This window comes from Ambystoma mexicanum, chromosome 9, assembly GCF_040938575.1.
Source record: "Ambystoma mexicanum isolate Mex_15411 chromosome 9, UKY_AmexF1_1, whole genome shotgun sequence".
Lineage (NCBI taxonomy): Eukaryota > Metazoa > Chordata > Amphibia > Caudata > Ambystomatidae > Ambystoma > Ambystoma mexicanum.
In genome coordinates, this window is record NC_090931.1 from 281419304 (window position 1) to 281437803 (window position 18500).

Below are 18500 nucleotides of genomic sequence, written 5' to 3' on the forward strand. Positions count from 1 at the left end.
CAAAAGCATTTTCAGGCCATTTCCTCAGTAGTGTAAAGGTTTCAGTGCCTGGCAGCTGTCCATAGCTCCCTACTTCCCAATTATGCACATATTTCCTCTTCCAAATGAGACTCCCATTTGGTGGTTTATACTTATGGTGGAGAATGTTCAAGTGCCGCTGGGGCCTTTTCTGCAAGACTTGGAGTTGGGAAGCCCAAGGCAGAAGTATGGCGCTTGTGATGATGCTAAGGACATTGCTTGACCTTCAGAGAGATTCACTTTTCCATTTGCTGCTGAACTGCAACGCACACAATCTAGTGCTGGAAGTACATTCAGAAAGGTCCCCTGAGAAGTACTCATTCCCCGAGCCTGTGAAGAACAAGGGCATATGCACACCCATCAAACCTCTGAGCCCCCTATCAGTGGTGCACGACTGGAGAAAACTGGTGACCCCTTCGAGGCCTTGTGTTGGGTTCTTGTCCAGAAATTTTGACTTGTGATTCTAAATGCACTTTTCTTTCTGTACACAGTTGTGTTTTCAAGGGACATTTTAATCAGTCAGTGCACGCTGAGCCATTCCCATGTGCTAGTTGACTGACCGCTCTTTAATCCCAAACCTTCCCAGCTGTGTCTCTTCTTGCTCGATACTAGCGTGCCCCTTCTTTCTGGCACCTTTTTCTGCTTCATTTGCAATTTTCATTTTTAACACTTATGCTGGGTAGTTCTTTGCGCCCCTCCAGATTCAGTCCCATATCATGAACTCGAGCTGTAAGAGTAACAAACATTTTTCGGTTTGGGAAATATAGCACCTAGACTGGGTTATACCCTTTTCGAATGTGGTGTTACCAATACCCCATACCCAAATACCTGATTGATATCACATACTTCATTCAAGTGTTTAATTTGACTATTACATCAAACCACCACAATACCTAGGTTTTGTTTTTACAGTAGAAAGGCAAGTGTAGTCATAATACATTATTTTAGAAGTCTGCATATTTCTTCAAAAAATAATGCATGCCCACAATTACAAACCTGTCTGACAACCGTTTTAATGCTATACCCTTTGCATATGTTTCTTGCATGCAGCGCTGACAATCTTTACAATTTTACCTTTCTAGGGACCCCTGATTGCGACGGCTTTCACAAATGGATACCATTGAAACGTCCGTGCTGATTGGCCGCCAGCTCCCTCTGAGGTATTCTTCTATGCTGAACATTTTTGTCAAATTTAATTTTCGTCCTTTTAAAAAATGGGCCAGTTTCTTATTCTACCCAAACTTCACAACCTTCCTCCTCTTCAAACTCCATCGCTCATCTGCCTGTTGCTTCAGTGCTATATAGCTTTCTGTGCAGCTCCACTCCCTCTTCAAATTTCTTTTGGTCTTCAATGCCATTCATGGACTTGCACCCCGATCTAGCCAAATAATACTCCTACTACTCCCCATTTAGCACACAGTGATCCAGAGCACTCCACAACCACTCATTTACCCCCTGTCCTACGCTCCCTTCCACTAACTTTCATTTACCCTCCTTGTCTCTTACCATTGAAGCTCCCCGCCCCTATATCAAGAACTTAATTTTAATTCAGGCCTTCAAGATTGCTCTAAAAATGCACCGCCTCTCCCTGGAGGGTACACCTCAGACATGCATTGGGATCACCCCCCACCCCCATCAGTAAATAAGGGTATATTCTTGGTTATCTCTGCAATGTCAATCTGTGCTGTGTATATTCAGTGTTTCCTTTTTATCCCACCACCAAGTTTGCATACTCTTACCACTGTTCTCATTAAGTCATGCAGTGATGGAGGATACTCCATCGATGCCAATATTATGCATCCCATTTGAGAGATATTAGTGCAGTTCTGGTTTTAACTTTGCATTCAGGCTCTTGTAATCCTAGATTTCCCTTTATAAACCCCACACTAAAAGTCCTCAAATGCAAAGTTGAAACCAGGACTTGGGATAGTGTCCCCTGAACGGAATGAATAATGTAGGATAATTTTGGCAGGTATGCTAGTCGTTTAACTTTTTCTGATACTTTTAATTTGTGAACCTAGCAGATTTTTCTCCTTTGCAAGATTTTGAATCTTCCACTATTTTTGGCCTCTAACTTTAAAAAACAGAAGCATCATTTACTTTTCCCATCTCCCAGTCCTAGATAAGGAGTATTTAATAGACCGGGCCAAATGTGTCACTAAGCACAACAGGAAATGCCTAGTGCACCGTTTGGTGGAGGAGCATGGCAGCTGGTCTATGTGGGTTAAATGCTACATCATCAACAGTTTGGCTTCACTGGCTCCGTCCATCTGTGTTCCCAGTCTGTAGAGACTCTTCTCTAGGGTTCTTGATCATTTTCAGCAGAAGAGAATAACACAGAGCTGACACTGCAGCTTAAGATGTCCTTGCTATCGGGACATCGTGTAACTATTAATGAAGACTACGGGACTCTAATCCAAAGAAATCCAAGTCGAGGCTTAGGTCTAGCACAACAGGTTAGGATATATGCCAGTTTGCGTTCTTTTTCTCACACACCAACTTGAGTAAATGTTTTGGTTTTTTTCAGCGTTCACCAAAGGCTTCTGTGTATTAAGAGGCTCTCTGTAATATGAAAAACCCTTCTGAAGAAAATGCATACACTGTTTCAGTACTCATTCTTGCAGTTTGTGCCTCAAACCACTCAGCCATTTTACTTACATCATAGCTGCATTTGCATGTAACCTTTCGGTAGAGGCATTCCTCGAATTGCAAGCCTGATCATTTGGGAGTCCTTCCATGTTTTTGGAAGGAAAATATCCATGCTTGCAATTTTTGAAGGTAAACAATTTGTGATTAAAACATGAGTCCATTTTTGGGTAAAACAGGTGGCATTCTCCTGCCTTCTCTTTTCATGCTTTAGAATCAAATGGAAGACCAAGTAGAAATTGTAGCTGGAAAGATCTGGACACAGGGAATTGGGCGTTTTTTCAATATAAGATCACAGCAGAGTGTTTAAGAATACTTCTGTGGCTCCACAGTTACTAGTGTAAATAGTCTTCCATTTATGTAATGCTGTGACTTCCTGGAACCATTTTGGAAGTGACTGGGCAGATGTTATAAATTATCTTGCCTTGCAACATAGACAATACCTTAGGTTGCCAAATGTTATCGTCCAGATTTTTGTGTATTGCTTCGAGTGGACTTGATGACTTCATAAAACCTCCCACTTTTCATAGATGCGACTGAGGCACTGGGAAATAATGCATACACATACGTCCCGTCCCCTTTCCTCCATCCTTGTGGGTGTCCCACAACACGGGGAAGGTACCGGAACCTTTGACATTGAAAAATTGAGCTTCACCTTTAAATTTAGTACAGCACGCGGGTGAAATGGCCTCGGGCTTGGCAATGCCCCACCGAGTCCCTGCCTTCCGATGCCTCACCTCAGTCCCTTTTTTCACACGGACAGTGTCGCAGAGACGTTTTAAAAAAATTTCTGATTGCTCCCCTGCTTTGTTTTTCAATCTTATTTAACCTCCCTTTGGTGCCTCGCCTCCCCTGGCACATGCCGGCTGCAGGAGGATTCACTCTGCCTTGAGTGTCTGGAGCCTGACCACTGCTGGGACGCATGCGCAGCTTGCAGCTCTCTCGGTCACAAGGCATTGAAGAATCGGCTGTCGCGTTGGAGGGAGATATTCCATACTTCTACTCCGGTGCACCTTAATGACTTTGTCTCCAGGACCTTTCGTCAAGACAAGGTAGGCCCTCTGTTCAGCGCGGTGACTCCTTCCCGGAGTTTCCCACAGGCAAGGGTTCCTTGGATTCAGATTCTAGCAGACCCGGGACCTCCCAAGCCGAGGGGCCCATGGCTCTTCTGGGTGCTCCTGGGGCAGACCTGAGGCCATCAAGGTTACTGGCTTCCAAGCTGAGGGGCTAAGGGGCCCTACCCTGCTGTCCTACTTGGACCCCAAGGGGTAAAGAATCATTGGGTGCCACCTCCAAGAGTCCATCCTCGGCACGATCTGGCACAGGTGCCGAGGGCTCCCAACCTACCGGAGCTCGCTCCAAGGTCGTGAGACAGGGTGTTACAACTACCGGCCAGCCAAGGCCCCAGCGCCTGCTAGAGTGATCTGAGGTTGCAAGGCCCAAGCTGTATCCTCCCATGTCTGAGCCCTCTCGTGGATCGGGGCCTTTGTGCCCACGCATCCAGGGTGTGGCGCAAGGCTCCAAAATGACAGATGGGCACATAGCAGAGCCTGCTAGGCCGGCGGCCATTTTGGATTTGACCATTTGAATGGGCCTTGCAAGAATGTTCCAGTCCCCTTACCTCTGGAAGCGGCAGCAGACTGTATGGTCCAGGCATCTGGTCTCCTCGGGAGTACATCTACCCATCTCAGCCTTACGGCTACACGCCTCAGGTGCCTAACCAGGAGCGAAGACCCAGCCCCTCGGAGGGACGGGCCCCTAGGGATCCGGCAGCCAGGGAGGGCTGCTTCTTCAAGTGCTTCCTCCTCCTCATGCGTTCCTTTAGGTTACTGGGCTCCTGAAGGATATAGTAAAGTAGGTGATCCTGCAGGTGGTGCCTCCCTGGCCTCCTCTGGGTCCTCTGCCTGTTCATCCAGCAGTGCCGGGCCTCCCCCAGTCCAGGCCCTCCTCCTGTACCACCAATGCCTCCCTTCGGCTCCAGACTTTGGGGCGGGAGGGGGACCGGTGTCCCAAGTCCCGGAAGAGGGGTGGGCGGGGTGATGACGCCCTGGACGATGATTCCTCGGCATCCGCTAAGGCTGTTCATGACCACCTTCAGGACCTGGCACAGTTTTTGTGAGTCCCTCTGTCTGAGGAAGCCCCCCAGGAGGCGGGAGTGCTAGCAGAGGGTTTGTGCAAATGCACCCCAATCCGGTGTTGCATCCCACTCCAGGCGTATGTCCTGCAGGTGGCGAGAAAGTTTTGGGAGACAGCAGATACAGACTGATGGACGGGGAGCCAATACTCCTCATCTCCCACCCGCAGCCACTTTCTTCAGTGGTGACTGCAGCATCACTGTATTCTAAACCTTTGTCATCTTCCTCCACGCGAGCCACCTCCAGTTGTCTTTCCAAGGAGGACAAGGTCCTCGAGTCTTTGGGAAAATGATGCCATTCCGGGACTGCTGCTGCGGCAAGGCAATGCCCTTTTTTGCTGCAGCTATCCAAAAGCTGTGGCGGAAGATTGGGGAGTTTCTGCCTGACCTCCCTTTGGAGAGGCCGGTCTGGCGGATGCCCGAGCAGTTGCGCAGGACTTCATGGAGTCTTCGGTCACCCACATTGACACAGCCAGCTGAGGGTTGTGCCTGGGTGTGGAGATGAGAAGGACGGCGTGGTTGCATGCCGCTAACTTTTCATCTGATGTACAACAACGGATCCTAGACGTGCTCTTTCGTCAACCGATGAGGAGTTAACCAAGAAGTAAACCTCCTCTCAAACCGCCAAGTCCTTGGCCGTCCTGTCAAAGCCAGGGCTGAAGACCTTCGCTCAGTCCCGGGCAGGACCGAATTCAAACCCTGGGCTTTCACCGGCTTCAAGAGGCTTCAGGACCGCAGTATGTGGGGGCCTAACGGGTTGCCCAGCAACAACAGGAGGAAGCATCGGAGGACTTTGCGTGGGTTTTTCCACTTCTCTGCTCCCGCCAAGAAACAGTGATGTCACGGTCTGGGAATGCAGCTCCCCAGTAGGGGGTGACTGGCTCTTTTCCAGGACAGTTGGAAGCATATTTTCAAGAACCCTTGGATCCCATCCATAGTTTCCATGGGGTTCAGTCTTCCTCTTCCTCTGTTACAGGAGGTCCTTTTGCTCTTGGAGATGCCGGCGGTGGAACAGATTCCTCAGACGGAGGCTTTGGTTTCTACTCCGGGACTTTTGCAATACCCAAGAACAACCAGGCTGGCCTGAGGGTAGTTCTGAACCTGTCGTCCTTTCAAGATGAGTACTCCTGCGCACATAGTCTTTGTAAAGGGGACGGGATGTGTTCCGTAGACCTCAAGGATGCTTACCTGTATGTCCCCAACTACCAACTGCTTCATAAGATTCTGCGGTTCACTATTATGTTGTACCACTTCCTGTACAAGATGCTGCCTTTCGGCCTGAACTCAGACCCTCCTGTCTTCACGAAGTTGATTAGCGCAGTGCCGGTCTTCTCCGCTTGGAGGGCCATCACCTGTACCCTTATCTTGACTGGCTGGTGAGGGCACATTCGCCTGAGAGGGTGGTACAGTACTGACAGATTGGCAGATATCCTTCATCAGCTGGGGTTCTCCCTCAGCCAGAGGAAGTCACAGTTGTGCCCCTGCCAGGATCTGGTGTCTTATGGGTGGGTTTGAACACGGCCATTCAGCAGGTGTTCCCTACACACCAGAGGCTCCTCTCCCTTCGCAAAGCGATAGGGTACTTTCTGGCCCACTCAACCACCTCAGCATGGTATTTTTAGCACCTCCTGCCTGCTCACAATGATGAGGCAAACCCAGCTCCACCTGGCAGCCAATTGGGATCAGGAGGCAGGTTCTGAGTCTGTCAAGTTTCCAATGACCCTGCTCCTCCTCACCAATCTTCACTGGTGGTTGATGGGCGGCAATGTTTCCGCAGGAGCCCCCTTCACCTGACCTGAACCTTCCCTGGTGGGGAGGACAGACTCCTCCCTTTCGGACTGGGAGGCTACTCTGGAGGGCTATGCGATTTATTGCACATGGTCCAAGGCAGAAGCCCTCCTGCATATTAATCTGCTCGAGCTCAGGGCAGTGGGCCTGACCCTCAAGGAGTTTCTGCCCACCATCAGTGACAAGTCAGTTCTGGTCAGGATGGACAATTCTGTTAGGATGTTTTACCTGACCAAGCAGGATGGCGCCCGTCTCCCCACAAACCCCCCTCCACCTCCCCGCCCTCCTCTTCACGAGGCGGGAGCGATCTGAGCATGGACCTTGACTGAGGGATTTGAATTTCAGGAGTCCACCACCCGGGGGCAGCAATGCAGAAGCAGACCAGCTGAGCCACTTGGCGGTCAACACCTCCGAGTGAGAGTTGCACACCAACTCCTTGTTGCCCCTGTTACAGCATTGGGGGTTCGCGGACCTGGACTTGTTGGCATCTCCTCAGAATTCCAAGTGCCCCAGTTTGCATCCTGGGCACGCCGGTGGTCTCTGGGAGATGCCTTCCAGATCTGTTACTACAGCTGCAGGTGTTGTGTACCTGCCACACCCCCAACCCCGTACCCCTCTGCTCCAGCAGACCCTCTGCAAGCTCCGGGCTTCGGTGGCTGCAGCCCCATCCTGATTGCCCCCAATGGCCTTAGAGAGCCTAGTTTTCGAATCTGCTGAAATTGTAGTCCTAGAGTATAGGCCACCTTTATATCCCCAACAGGGGCTTCCTGACTCGGCAGGGTGGGGCAGTGGAACATCCGGACCCGGACAGACTGGCGCTGGCGGCCTGTTTCCTGACCAGCTAACGCTTCAGCATGCTTAATTTTTAGATGACGACTAGGACATCATTCAACAGGCCAGAAGGCCCTCTACTCGGGCCCAGTATGAGTAAATGGACTAGGTTCTGCCATTGGCTCATGACAACAAGGGTCTGGATGCTGTACTGTCTTCTTCAGCCCACCTGGCTCGTTTGGGAGGATTCTTGCCATTCTTTTTTTGGGGGCCGTCAGGGTTTACAAGAATTCCCCAGAGCATGCGTTTGCTGCGGTCAACCCAGTGGTTAAGGCCCACCTCACGGGGTTGTCTAGGCTTTTTTCCTCTGGTGCATAGTCTGCATCCGGTCTGGGATCTCAATGTTGTTCTGGCAGCTTTGCAGTGCAAACCCTTCGAGCCGATGCCCTCTGTGGACATCAGGCTGGTAACTCTAAAGACGGTTATACTGGTAGCTCTCACCTCTGCGCGGAGGGTCAGTGAGCTGCAGGTGTTGTTTTCGTGCGAGCCCTTCAACACTTTTCACAAGAAGGTCATCTTGCACACTCACCCAAACTTCATGCCCAAGGTGGAAATATGCCTGTCAGTGTTGTTCCCGAACCCGCATTCAGAGGCAGAGAGGGCCCTACATTCCTTGGACCTCAAGAGGCTCCTCAAGTTTTACCTCTCCCAAACGAAATCCTTCAGGAAGTCTGAGGCATTGTTTGTCACTTTTGGGGGCTTCTTCCCCGGCTCTTAGGCTTCCAAGGCTTTCATCGCCCATTGGATGGTTCAGGCCATTTCGGAGGCATACACAGTCATGGGCAAACTAGTTCTTGAGGGGATTCATGCCCATCGTGTCGGAGCTAAGGCCACGGCTGTCGCGTTTCAGAGACATGCTTCTTGGGCTGTCATCAGCAAGGTAGCTACTTGGGCAACTGTCGGCCTTCTGTGAGCACTATCCCTGAATATCTGCTCCAGGGGCGATGCAGAGTTCGGTCAGGCGGTTCTGAAGAACCTTTTTTGCTTTGTCCTAGATATGAGGCTGGTTGGCGACTCCACCCTATGGTCTAGTTCAGTGGAATCACCCACTAAGATGGATGAATGGGACGTGTGAGTAATTAGTTACTCACTGTAGTGGCTACAGTACTCCATGTCCATACTCTCCTTTCCACCATACGTCCCACCAGTCTTCCTCCGCTTGTATGCAAGGGGATAGTATGTAATAAGTTTAGCCAGGTATCTAAGCACCCGATATGTTCAAAGGGGACTGAGGTGTAGTGCCGGAGGGCAGAGCATCGGCAGGGCATTCCCACACCCCAGGACGCGCCCTGTGCGCTATAGTAAATTTAAGGGGGAAGCTCAATTTTACGCTGCCAAAGGTTCCTGTATCGTCTGTGTTGGGGGGACACCCACAAGGATGGAGAAAATGGACTGAGTACTCTAGTCACTACAGTGTTACTTTAATTTTTATCCAGGATCACACACTATGATAATTTGTGGTGTCGAAAGCAGCGATTTTACCAGATGTTCTCCAATCTGAACTCTTTGTGAAAACTCTATGGACTGCGGGTGATTGTTCGTGATCAGTCCGCATTGGCTGGATCTGATTGTGAAGCCCCCACCATTGTTACCATGAGGCTTATGACTTTTCCTGCCTGTGCACTGTGTTGTCAGTGTTCGGGTTCCTTTGTTGACCCAAAGTGAGTTATTGGTCACAAACTGAATTTTGCTTAGGCCTTAAGACCCGAGCTGGCGGGCCATTACCGCATCAGGTAATTCCCCGGGGCCCATAGTTACACGAAGGCCCCGGGCATTACCTGATGCTGTAATGGCCCACTGGCAAGGGGCTTATTGCCATGATACCCCGGCCTGTTAGACGGGGGTACTAATAGTGTTTATTTCGGTTGCGAGGTGGTCAGGGAAACGTAGTCTGTTCTCCATTTCTGTGGCGGCCATAGTAAACAAAGAAAATGGCCAACATGGAAAGGGAAAAGGGACTACACGTAGTCCCTTCTCCCTTTCTATGGCGGCAACATGGGAGAATGCGATCTGCAGAGGAATGGCGCAAGGAGCACGCTTTGACGTGAGAGGGATTACCAGCAGGTAAAGCTCAGAAAAGCACCAATCATTGCATCGATAAGAAGGTAAATATGGCGGGCTGGGTACTAATTTGGCATAATGCTTTCAGCCAAAGCTGCCTGTGTAGTTGACAAGTACTGCCAATCAATTAGCTCAGGTGCAACCGGAAGCAAATTGACAGTCTGATTAGAGTGATCACACCATAAAGGAATGACCCCAAATTCTTATTTGGGCTCTTCCCCATTGGCCTAAACACATTCCGATTGCTTTGTCTTCCACAGAAAACATTAGACCAATCATTTGCAAATGTACCTTAGCAATGCATAACTCGTCTGCCCCCACATACAGCCTAGCAGAGAATGAAATTGGGCAAATGATCGATTTTCCATTTCTAATGTGCACTTTATCACTACTGCTCTCCTGTGTTTGTGTCAGGAATCTGTATCCACGTAGACTATCAAAACCTCTGTCCCCAAGCACCAATCAGGGAGAGAGAATACACTAGCTGACTGGTTATTGGGGCCACAGGTAGCTGGAACAGGAACACTGGACACCGCCCAGCTGCAAAGGAATAACAGTAAACCAGTGTCGGACAATATCACCATGTAACAGGGATTTCAGAGCAAGATTCAATGGGGGCCTACCTAAGGGACAGCTGGAGCAAAGCTTGGGAGGACAAAAGCTCTCCAACCCAGGAGTATGACTGCTCGACCCCAAGGGATGCCAAAATACCAGATGACACGGAAGGCGAACCCAGCAGCTGCAGGTCGGTGATGGCAAGCAGAAGTATGGAGGAGCAGACTTGGTGATCCAGCAGGAAGAGGACTGTGAACTGCCAATATTCAGAGGGGACAGAAGGCAGAAGGAAGGAGTTCCAGCCTGAAACAGAGTCCAGTGAAGAGTGGTAGCAATCCGTATGACGGTATGTGGTCGGCAACGATAAATCAGAATTCAGGACAAAACAGTAGCAATCCGTAGAGTCGTCTGTGGTCAGCAACGGTAAGTGTTATCCAGGAAGAAACAGTCCGGTCGTCGAAGCCAAGAGGACAAAGACCAGGTTAATCCAGGGACGCGAGTGTGGTTTCCAAGGGCCAAAGTTCCAAATGACACAAACGAAGTAGCGCGTGACAAACTGTGTAGAAAAGCTGATAAGCACGGAGCTGCATTGCTAAGTTCGTTTTAAACGTACAGTCGCGTGATCACGTGACCGGAACATGACACGATCACGCGATTGAGCCTGTGTCACTTGACTGCTGTGATGCTTACCACTGACCACACTCCTTCTCCACGAAAACCACAAGCTCCAATGTGGCCATAGGTGCCACGTACGTCGGGAGTGACGTGTCGGCAACCCTCCTGCCAAAGGGGAACCGCTGCGTCATACACTGAGATGCCGCTGATGGGTGTGCACATGAGGAATCAGGGTAGGTGTACATAAATCAGAGGGGCTACCGGGAGAAACTGGGTGCATGGGGGAAGGTATGACAGTTTGCCACTTCATGTAACGCTCAATATCTTGGGAAGCACTTCCCCTGGTCACTTTACGTAACTCTATCTGTAGTGTCCACTATTGGCACTGCCTCAGGGCACCACAGCATTACCCTCTGAAACATTCACCAATAACTAGGATGTAATGCATTCTAAAGTAATTGGGATCGTGCTTCGTGAAAGGGCCATTTAATCGTGTGAAACCATTGCTAGTTTTTTAATTTTCTTTTTAAAAAATAAAATAGTCATTATTTTTGCATCACTAAAACATATGTAAACAATGTCACTTCGTGGTGCTGGAACTGGAGGAGGTACGGGGAGGGCCGATTGCGGGGTGGGAGGGTGATGACTATAAAACAAATGTAAGGAAGAGGAGGTCATTCACACTAAGATTTAGATTCCATTCCGAGTAATAGGTGCTGGTGACAGCATCCTCCGGTCTGATCAGGATGCAGGGCTTGAGTTGTTAGGCCATGGTTGCAAGTGTGGAGGCAGGGGAATTATGAATCTCTTTGCTTGTAAGATGCCTCCTCAACCTCATAGTTTATCTCCTGCGCATATTTCTGTTTCATTCTTTTCTCTCAACATTACACTTGTGTTCTTTTCTGTTCACAACGTACATCCAACCACGATGGCATTTTACTTTTTGCCTTTTTCGTGGCATCTTAATCATCCTCACGCACCGAGCAGCTCACGTGTCATCCTCATTCCATCAGCTCCCTTCCTTCCCGCCATCTCCGATCTTAGTCCGTTGCCAGCATTTCACATTTCCCTGCCTATGGATCCCTACATTCCAAATTGTGATCATCCGAATATCTTTGCATCCAAGGTTCCCGTTCCTATCACTGTCCCATTTCCCGTTTAATCATCATTCCAGCCCAGTATCTCACGTTTCATTTTCCCCCCTTCCCACTATCTGAAGTTCTAGCTTCGTGGCTTCCTAGCATCTTGGATTTCATGGTCCTTTCATCCCTGCCAATACTTCACCCTCCTCCCATGCGTACATCTTGAATTTCACTCTCCAGGCATCTCAGATTTCACCATTCTATCTCCACTGCATCTGCCATTTCATCATTTACTTTCTGAACAAAAGTGGTTAATTACAAGCACGTTCTATACATTTTTCCTTTCCTCGTTATTCTTCCATCCCCCAAATCTGTCTATTAACGACCCTAATGCAGAATAACATGTCATGCACAAATATGCATGCATATTAGTATCTACCAATGGTCCCTGCCTTTTTAGCTGCCCTTTCTAATTTTTTTTCCTTTCAAAGTGGACTGTTGCCTGTGATTTAAGGAATAGCGACCATTTACTCATGAACAATTACGGCTTAACGATTTGAATGGAGCTTTTACTTTAAAAATAGCTTTATTAGCTGACCTGAGGCACCCAGAATGGAACCTGCAAACCATCCCTCTCCCTGGACTGCTTTAGCGTTAGATGCATCATAACCAGTGCATGACCACAGAAATGGCACTGTGCAATATGACCTGCTTCATCAAGTATATTTGTCTTAAAGGGGGTGCAATACCACCCCTTTCAAAATTGTCATGGCCTCATTCCAAACAATGTGATCTTATCGAACAAAAGTATTGCCCGCATCGAATACAAAAATGAGTGCAGGCTTGAGACTAGCATTGCACTAGTAGGTTCGTCGAGGGTGTATTTTGATATGACACCCAAAGTGGAGACTTTTAACAGATGGAATTTACCTTCAATGGATACATTGTATTTGGCAGAAGGACTTTCTTGCTTGTTCTCAAAATGACATACAAATTGGTAATATTAAAGGTATGGTCTAGTAAAATTTTTTATTTAAAAAATAGATAGGCCACATAAAAAAAATACTAGCATCCTCCATTTTAAAACTTCCTATGTAAAATTTTGAGCTATTCAAGCTCAAAATTCGAAAAAGCAAGCACAGGGGCGCAGCCATTTTGTGAAATGGAGGCCCTCCTGTGCTGGCTTTTGCTTTTGCGGCACTAATGAAGGAAAAGCCAGCCAGCTGTAGTAAACAAAGGCTACCGCTGGGTGGCTTTCCCTTCATTAGTGCTGTAGGCGGAGGACGGGGACCGGAGACCAGAGCAGGAAAGCTGCAGCTGAATCTCGGTAAGTGCTATTTATTTTTTTTACAAAAAATAAGCACTAGCTGCGTTTTTTTTTCTAAGTTTTCCGGGCTGGAAGAGCCCGGAAAACTTAGAAATAAAACCGCAACTTTAAAAACGTTGTATTTATGTATGCGGTTGCTTTTGAAGCGACCGCAAACATAAATACAACGTTATTGTGCTGGAAAACGCTGCGGTTTTTCTTTCCAAGTTTCTCAGGCTCCTCCGGCTCGGAGGAGCCTGAGAAACTTGGAAAGAAAAACTGCAGCGTTTTCCAACACAACCGCGTTGTGTCTGCCTGAATCTGCTTTACCATTTGGGGCTCTCGGGCTCCCCGTGAGGAGCCCGAGAGCCCCAAATGGGAAATCAGCTGCAGGTAGAAACACTACGCGGCATGTAAACATAACCGCGTGTGTTTCTGCCTGCTGTGGCTTTCACTTTGGGTCTCCGGTGCTCCGCACCGGAGACCCAAAGTGATAGCCACAGCAGGCAGAAACACACGCGGTTGTGTTGGAAAACGCTGCGGTTTTTCTTTCCAAGTTTCTCAGGCTCCTCCGAGCCAGAGGAGCCTGAGAAACTTGGAAAGAAAAACCGCAGCGTTTTCCAACACAATAACGTTGTATTTATGTTTGCGGTCGCTTCAAAAGCGACCGCAAACATAAATACAACGTTTTTAAAGCTGCGGTTTTATTTCTAAGTTTTCTGGGCTCCTCCAGCCCGGAAAACTTAGAAAAAAAACCGCAGCTAGTGCTTATTTTTTGTAAAAAAAATAAATAGCACTTACTGAGATTCAGCTGCAGCTTTCCTGCTCTGGTCTCCGGTCCCCGTCCTCCGCCTACAGCACTAATGAAGGGAAAGCCACCCAGCGGTAGCCTTTGTTTACTACAGCTGGCTGGCTTTTCCTTCATTAGTGCCGCAAAAGCAAAAGCCAGCACAGGAGGGCCTCCATTTCACAAAATGGCTGCACCCCTGTGCTTGCTTTTTCGAATTTTGAGCTTGAATAGCTCAAAATTTTACATAGGAAGTTTTAAAACGGAGGATGCTAGTATTTTTTTTTTTATGTGGCCTATCTATTTTTTAAATAAAAATTTTTACTAGACCATCCCTTTAATAAATGACAGATTTATAAATAGGAAGCCTTATTGCCGCGCTTCTGGTATTGCTATGATTTAAGTTTTCTAACTGATTCAGTGCAGTTTTATGGACATTAAGACGAGGGGCTATTTCTGGGACTGTAGGATGTGGAGACTTTCAAAGTGATAGATTTATGAAGGATGGACAGGATAGCATTGATGGGTATTAATTGCAGAGTTATTGGGAGTCCTTAGCAGATGTGGATTGCAGAGTTATTGGGAGTCCTTGGCAGATGTGGATTGCAGAGTTATTGGAGTCATTGGTGGATGTGGATTGCAGAGTGATTGGTAGTCATTGGCAGATGTGGATTGCAGAGTGATTGGGAATCATTGGCGGATGTGGCTTGCAGAGTGATTGGTAGTCATTGGCGGATGTGGATTGCAGAGTGATTGGGAGTCATTGGCGGGTGTGGATTGCAGAGTGATTGGGAGTCATTGGCGGGTGTGGATTGCAGAGTGATTGGGAGTCATTGGCGGATGTGGATTGCAGAGTGATTGGGAATCATTGGCGGATGTGGATTGCAGAGTGATTGGGAATCATTGGCGGATGTGGATTGCAGAGTGATTGGGAGTCATTTGGCGGATGTGGATTGCAGAGTTATTGGGAGTCCTTGGCGGATGTGGATTGCAGGGTATCTGGGAGTCCTTGGCGGATGTGGATTGCAGGGTATCTGGGAGTCATTGGCAGATGTGGATTGCAGGGTATTTGGGAGTCATTGGCAGATGTGGATTGCAGGGTATTTGGGAGTCATTGGCAGATGTGGATTGCAGGGTATCTGGGAATCATTGGCGGATGTGGATTTCAGAGTATCTGGGAATCATTGGCAGAAGTGAATTTCAGAGTATCTGGGAATCATTGGCAGAAGTGGACTGCATAGTAGTTGGGAATCGATGTGGATGTGACAAATCAACGTCGGGGATGAATATCTGTTTCTAAACCATTAATCAGCCCCACAGCTCTAGTACACCAGAAGCGATTTGCACAGATTGAAAACACAAGCAAATACTCCTATGTCCAGTCCCCTTTCGTCCATCCTGTATCAGCGTCCCCGCGAGGGAAGGGAACGGAACCTCTTTTCCACCAGAAAGACATCTACCCTTTACATTTACTGGTGTGCAGGGCCGGCACTGGGAGCGCAGGCTCCCTTAACACCTCCCACCGGCACCACACCTAAGTCCCATTTCCCGCATTGACGGGAACGAACTGCTACCACCAGCGCTCCAGGGTGAGGCCTCAAGCCTCGTAATTCTATGCTCTTTCCCCAAAATCTTTTCTTTTTCTTTTGCAGATTTGGGAACACCGTCCACCAGTGCCCTAGTTTGTCCCTGGCACATGTCGGCTTCGACAGGCTTTAGCAGGTGCCTGTCGTGCGACGGTTCCTTCCCCACAGCAGCTCTGTGTGCAACTTTCTCACACCAAGGTTGCTTAATCACTGGCTCGTGCCTTGGTGAGAGCTGTTCAACAGGAGTCCTCCACATAACATTAAGGACTACGTCCAGAGGAAGACAAAGAATATAGGTTCCTTATTTTCCATAGCACCCCGCAGAGAAGACTCCTTCCCGGGGAAGCCCTCTGGGGGGAAGGGTCAATCCGGCCCTCACACAGGCTCATGGAGCATTGAGGCTCACGCAGATGCCAGCCTCACGCCCGGGGGGACCAAGAGCCCTACCGGTTCCACAGCCGAGGGGCCTGTGAGCTCTACTACTACCGGGACTTCCTTACTCGAGGGGGCACCTATACGCATGTCCAGCACTACCAGCCGAGAGGCCACGGGTGCTACCCAGTGTAGACCTGTGGGGCAAGGTGGGGCAGAGCCGGTGCAGACAGGCTTGCAGGCCGAGCACGGGAAGTCCAGATGCTTGGGGCACAGACAAAATAGCAGTGGCACGAGACAAGATAGCCGCCACGCTCGATCATCGAAGGTGGGAAACACGCATGCAGGTCTGGAGGCCCGCCAGACAGGAGATCAACAGCGGAGAAGTTTTACTCCAAGGGAAGACTGGGTGCCAATGATGCACGTCACCTGGACCACATCATACCCCAGTGTCTCAGGTTCCATGTACAGTGACCCCATGAATGGACAAGGGGGGCAAAGGCTGGGGAGGCAGCAGGCGTATTTGCCACCCCCTCTGGTGCAGGATCGCGCTCAGCCAGCCTTTGAGGACAGGTTTTTCGACAGATTCATGTGTCTCATGCGGTCTCCACAAATGGGCTCTATCCTCGGGGGTATCATCAAGGACATGTTACCTGCGCAGCCCACCGCAACACAGCCCATGCTCCCGCCTCCAGATCCGACCCTGCAGCAGCCCGTTCCTGGAGCTCCAGCACCCCTGGTGCAAACCCCCACACCGTAAGCACCTCCAATGGAGGTTGGCATCACCCCCCAACACCTGGGGCTGATGACCGGCAGTACACAGACAAGGAGGAGCAAGACGCACCTTCCTCAGCTAAAGCCTCCCATGACAGGATTGCTGGCCTGTCAGAATACCTGGGCATTCGCCCCAGAAGGAGCTTCCTGAGGCAGGAGTTCTGGCGGAAGTCCTGAGCATCAGGGCAGAGGCGAGTTCTGGCATCCCCCTGCAGGAGGTGGAGGCGTTGGCGAAGAAGGGGTGGCTCAAACCACGAAACTCATTGACAAAAAGCTGGATGCTAAGTTCAGGCAGGACGAGTTGGGCAGCATGCTACTCTCGACACACCTGCAACCTCTGTCATTTGGTTATCGCTGCAGCATCAATGTATGCCAAGCCCCAGGCATCCTTGTCTAGTTCTGCCACAGCACCCCTCTTGAAAAAGGAAGAAAATACTCTTGAATCATACGGCAAGAAGGTCTTCTCAAATACCGGTTTACACCTCAGGAAGGCCAACGCAGACGCTATCCTGACTGCGGCTAAACACCAGTGGAGGGAAATCGCAGACTTTCTGCCTAACATCCCTAAGGACAAGTAAGCCTCATTTAAAGCAGGCCTAGTTGATGTGCAACTTGTGACACTGGACATTATGGAGGCCACAGTAGGTCACATAAGCACAGCTAACACAGCGATCTGTCTGGCAACGGACAAGAGGGACACGGCCTGACTAAAAGCTACAAGGTACAACCCGGATGTCAAGGAGATAATCCTGGACCTTCTGTTCTTTTCCACTCCACAACTGATGAAGAGCTGGACAAGACGAACAGCAGCTCTCAGACAGCCAAGTCGCAGACGATTCTTACCAAGCCAGCAGCGAAGCCTTTCTCACAGGAACAGTCTCGCTCAGACAAGGGGTGATCCTTTGGCGGTTTCCAAGGGTTCCAGGACTGCAAAGCTAGGCAGTCTGACAGGTCTCAGTCAGCACAGGCGAAAACACCATAAAGCCTCAAATAAAGGGTTCTTAGAGTCCCTCTCCCACTCATTGGCTTCTGACCAGAAGAAACAATGACAATTCTTTTCAGGTCCACAGCACCCCTGTTGGGGGCAGGCTGGCCCTGCACGTTCAGGCTTGGTGGGCAAATTTTGCGGATGCATAGGTCATCTCATTTGTGTCCTGTGCCTTCTGGTTACCTCTTCCTTCTCCTCTCCAGAGTTCTATCCCTCTCCCACAGATCGGTAAACCATCACTCTTAGCAGAGATTTTCTTCCTTGTAAAGAGCGAGGCGGTAGAGGAGGTCCCTCCCACCGCACCACGGGCAGGGCTTTTACTCCTGCATCTTTGCTATTCAAAAGAAGAACTAGGCAGTCCTCCGAGTATTGTTGGATTTGTCTTCCCTGAATCTTTAACCAACCCCTGCAGAAGTTCAAGATGATGACGCAAGCGCTCATAGCCGAGACACTGTGTGGGGGAGACCTGAAGGACGCTTAGCTCCACGTTCATATTGTGCAGTCTCACCGGGCCTTCCTCAGGTTCCGAGTCATGGGCCTGCCTTTCTAGTACAAGGTTCTGCCCTTTGGGTTAAATTCAGTGCCGAGTCTTCATGAGGCTCATGAATGCTGTGGCAGCTCTCCTCCGGTCCAAGGGGCTGCATGTCTATCTGTATCTCGATGAGTGGTTAGTCAGGGCCTCGTCTTCGGGGCAGGTTCGAGCCTCAGCTGACATGCTCATCTCCACCCTATTCGACCTTGGTTTTCAATCAACTACCAGAAATCTCCGCACACCCCTACACAGATGCTAGTGTTTCTGGGCCGAATGTGGGACACACAGCAGCAGGGGGTATTCACCACGGGGGTCAAGGTTACAGCGATTCAGACCGTTCTCCCCCATTTCCGCAGCAGGCCAATCACTGCGGCCTGGTGGTATCAAAACCTTCTGGGCGTACTGGCAGCATGCCTCCTCGCGGT

The 18500-nt window shown here is 49.4% G+C and overlaps 1 protein-coding gene across 15 annotated transcripts in view; it reads left to right on the forward strand.

Moving 5' to 3' along the window:
* MSI2 (musashi RNA binding protein 2) overlaps nt 1-18500 on the forward strand; it is a 2560560-nt gene that overhangs the window by 2528131 nt on the left and 13929 nt on the right. For all 15 annotated transcript variants that reach the window (XM_069614640.1, XM_069614629.1, XM_069614635.1 and 12 more), the window contains one exon: nt 1101-1178. In XM_069614640.1, the coding sequence (XP_069470741.1) occupies nt 1101-1156 (56 nt within the window). In that variant the 3' untranslated portion in view covers nt 1157-1178. The remainder of the gene's footprint in view (nt 1-1100; nt 1179-18500) is intronic.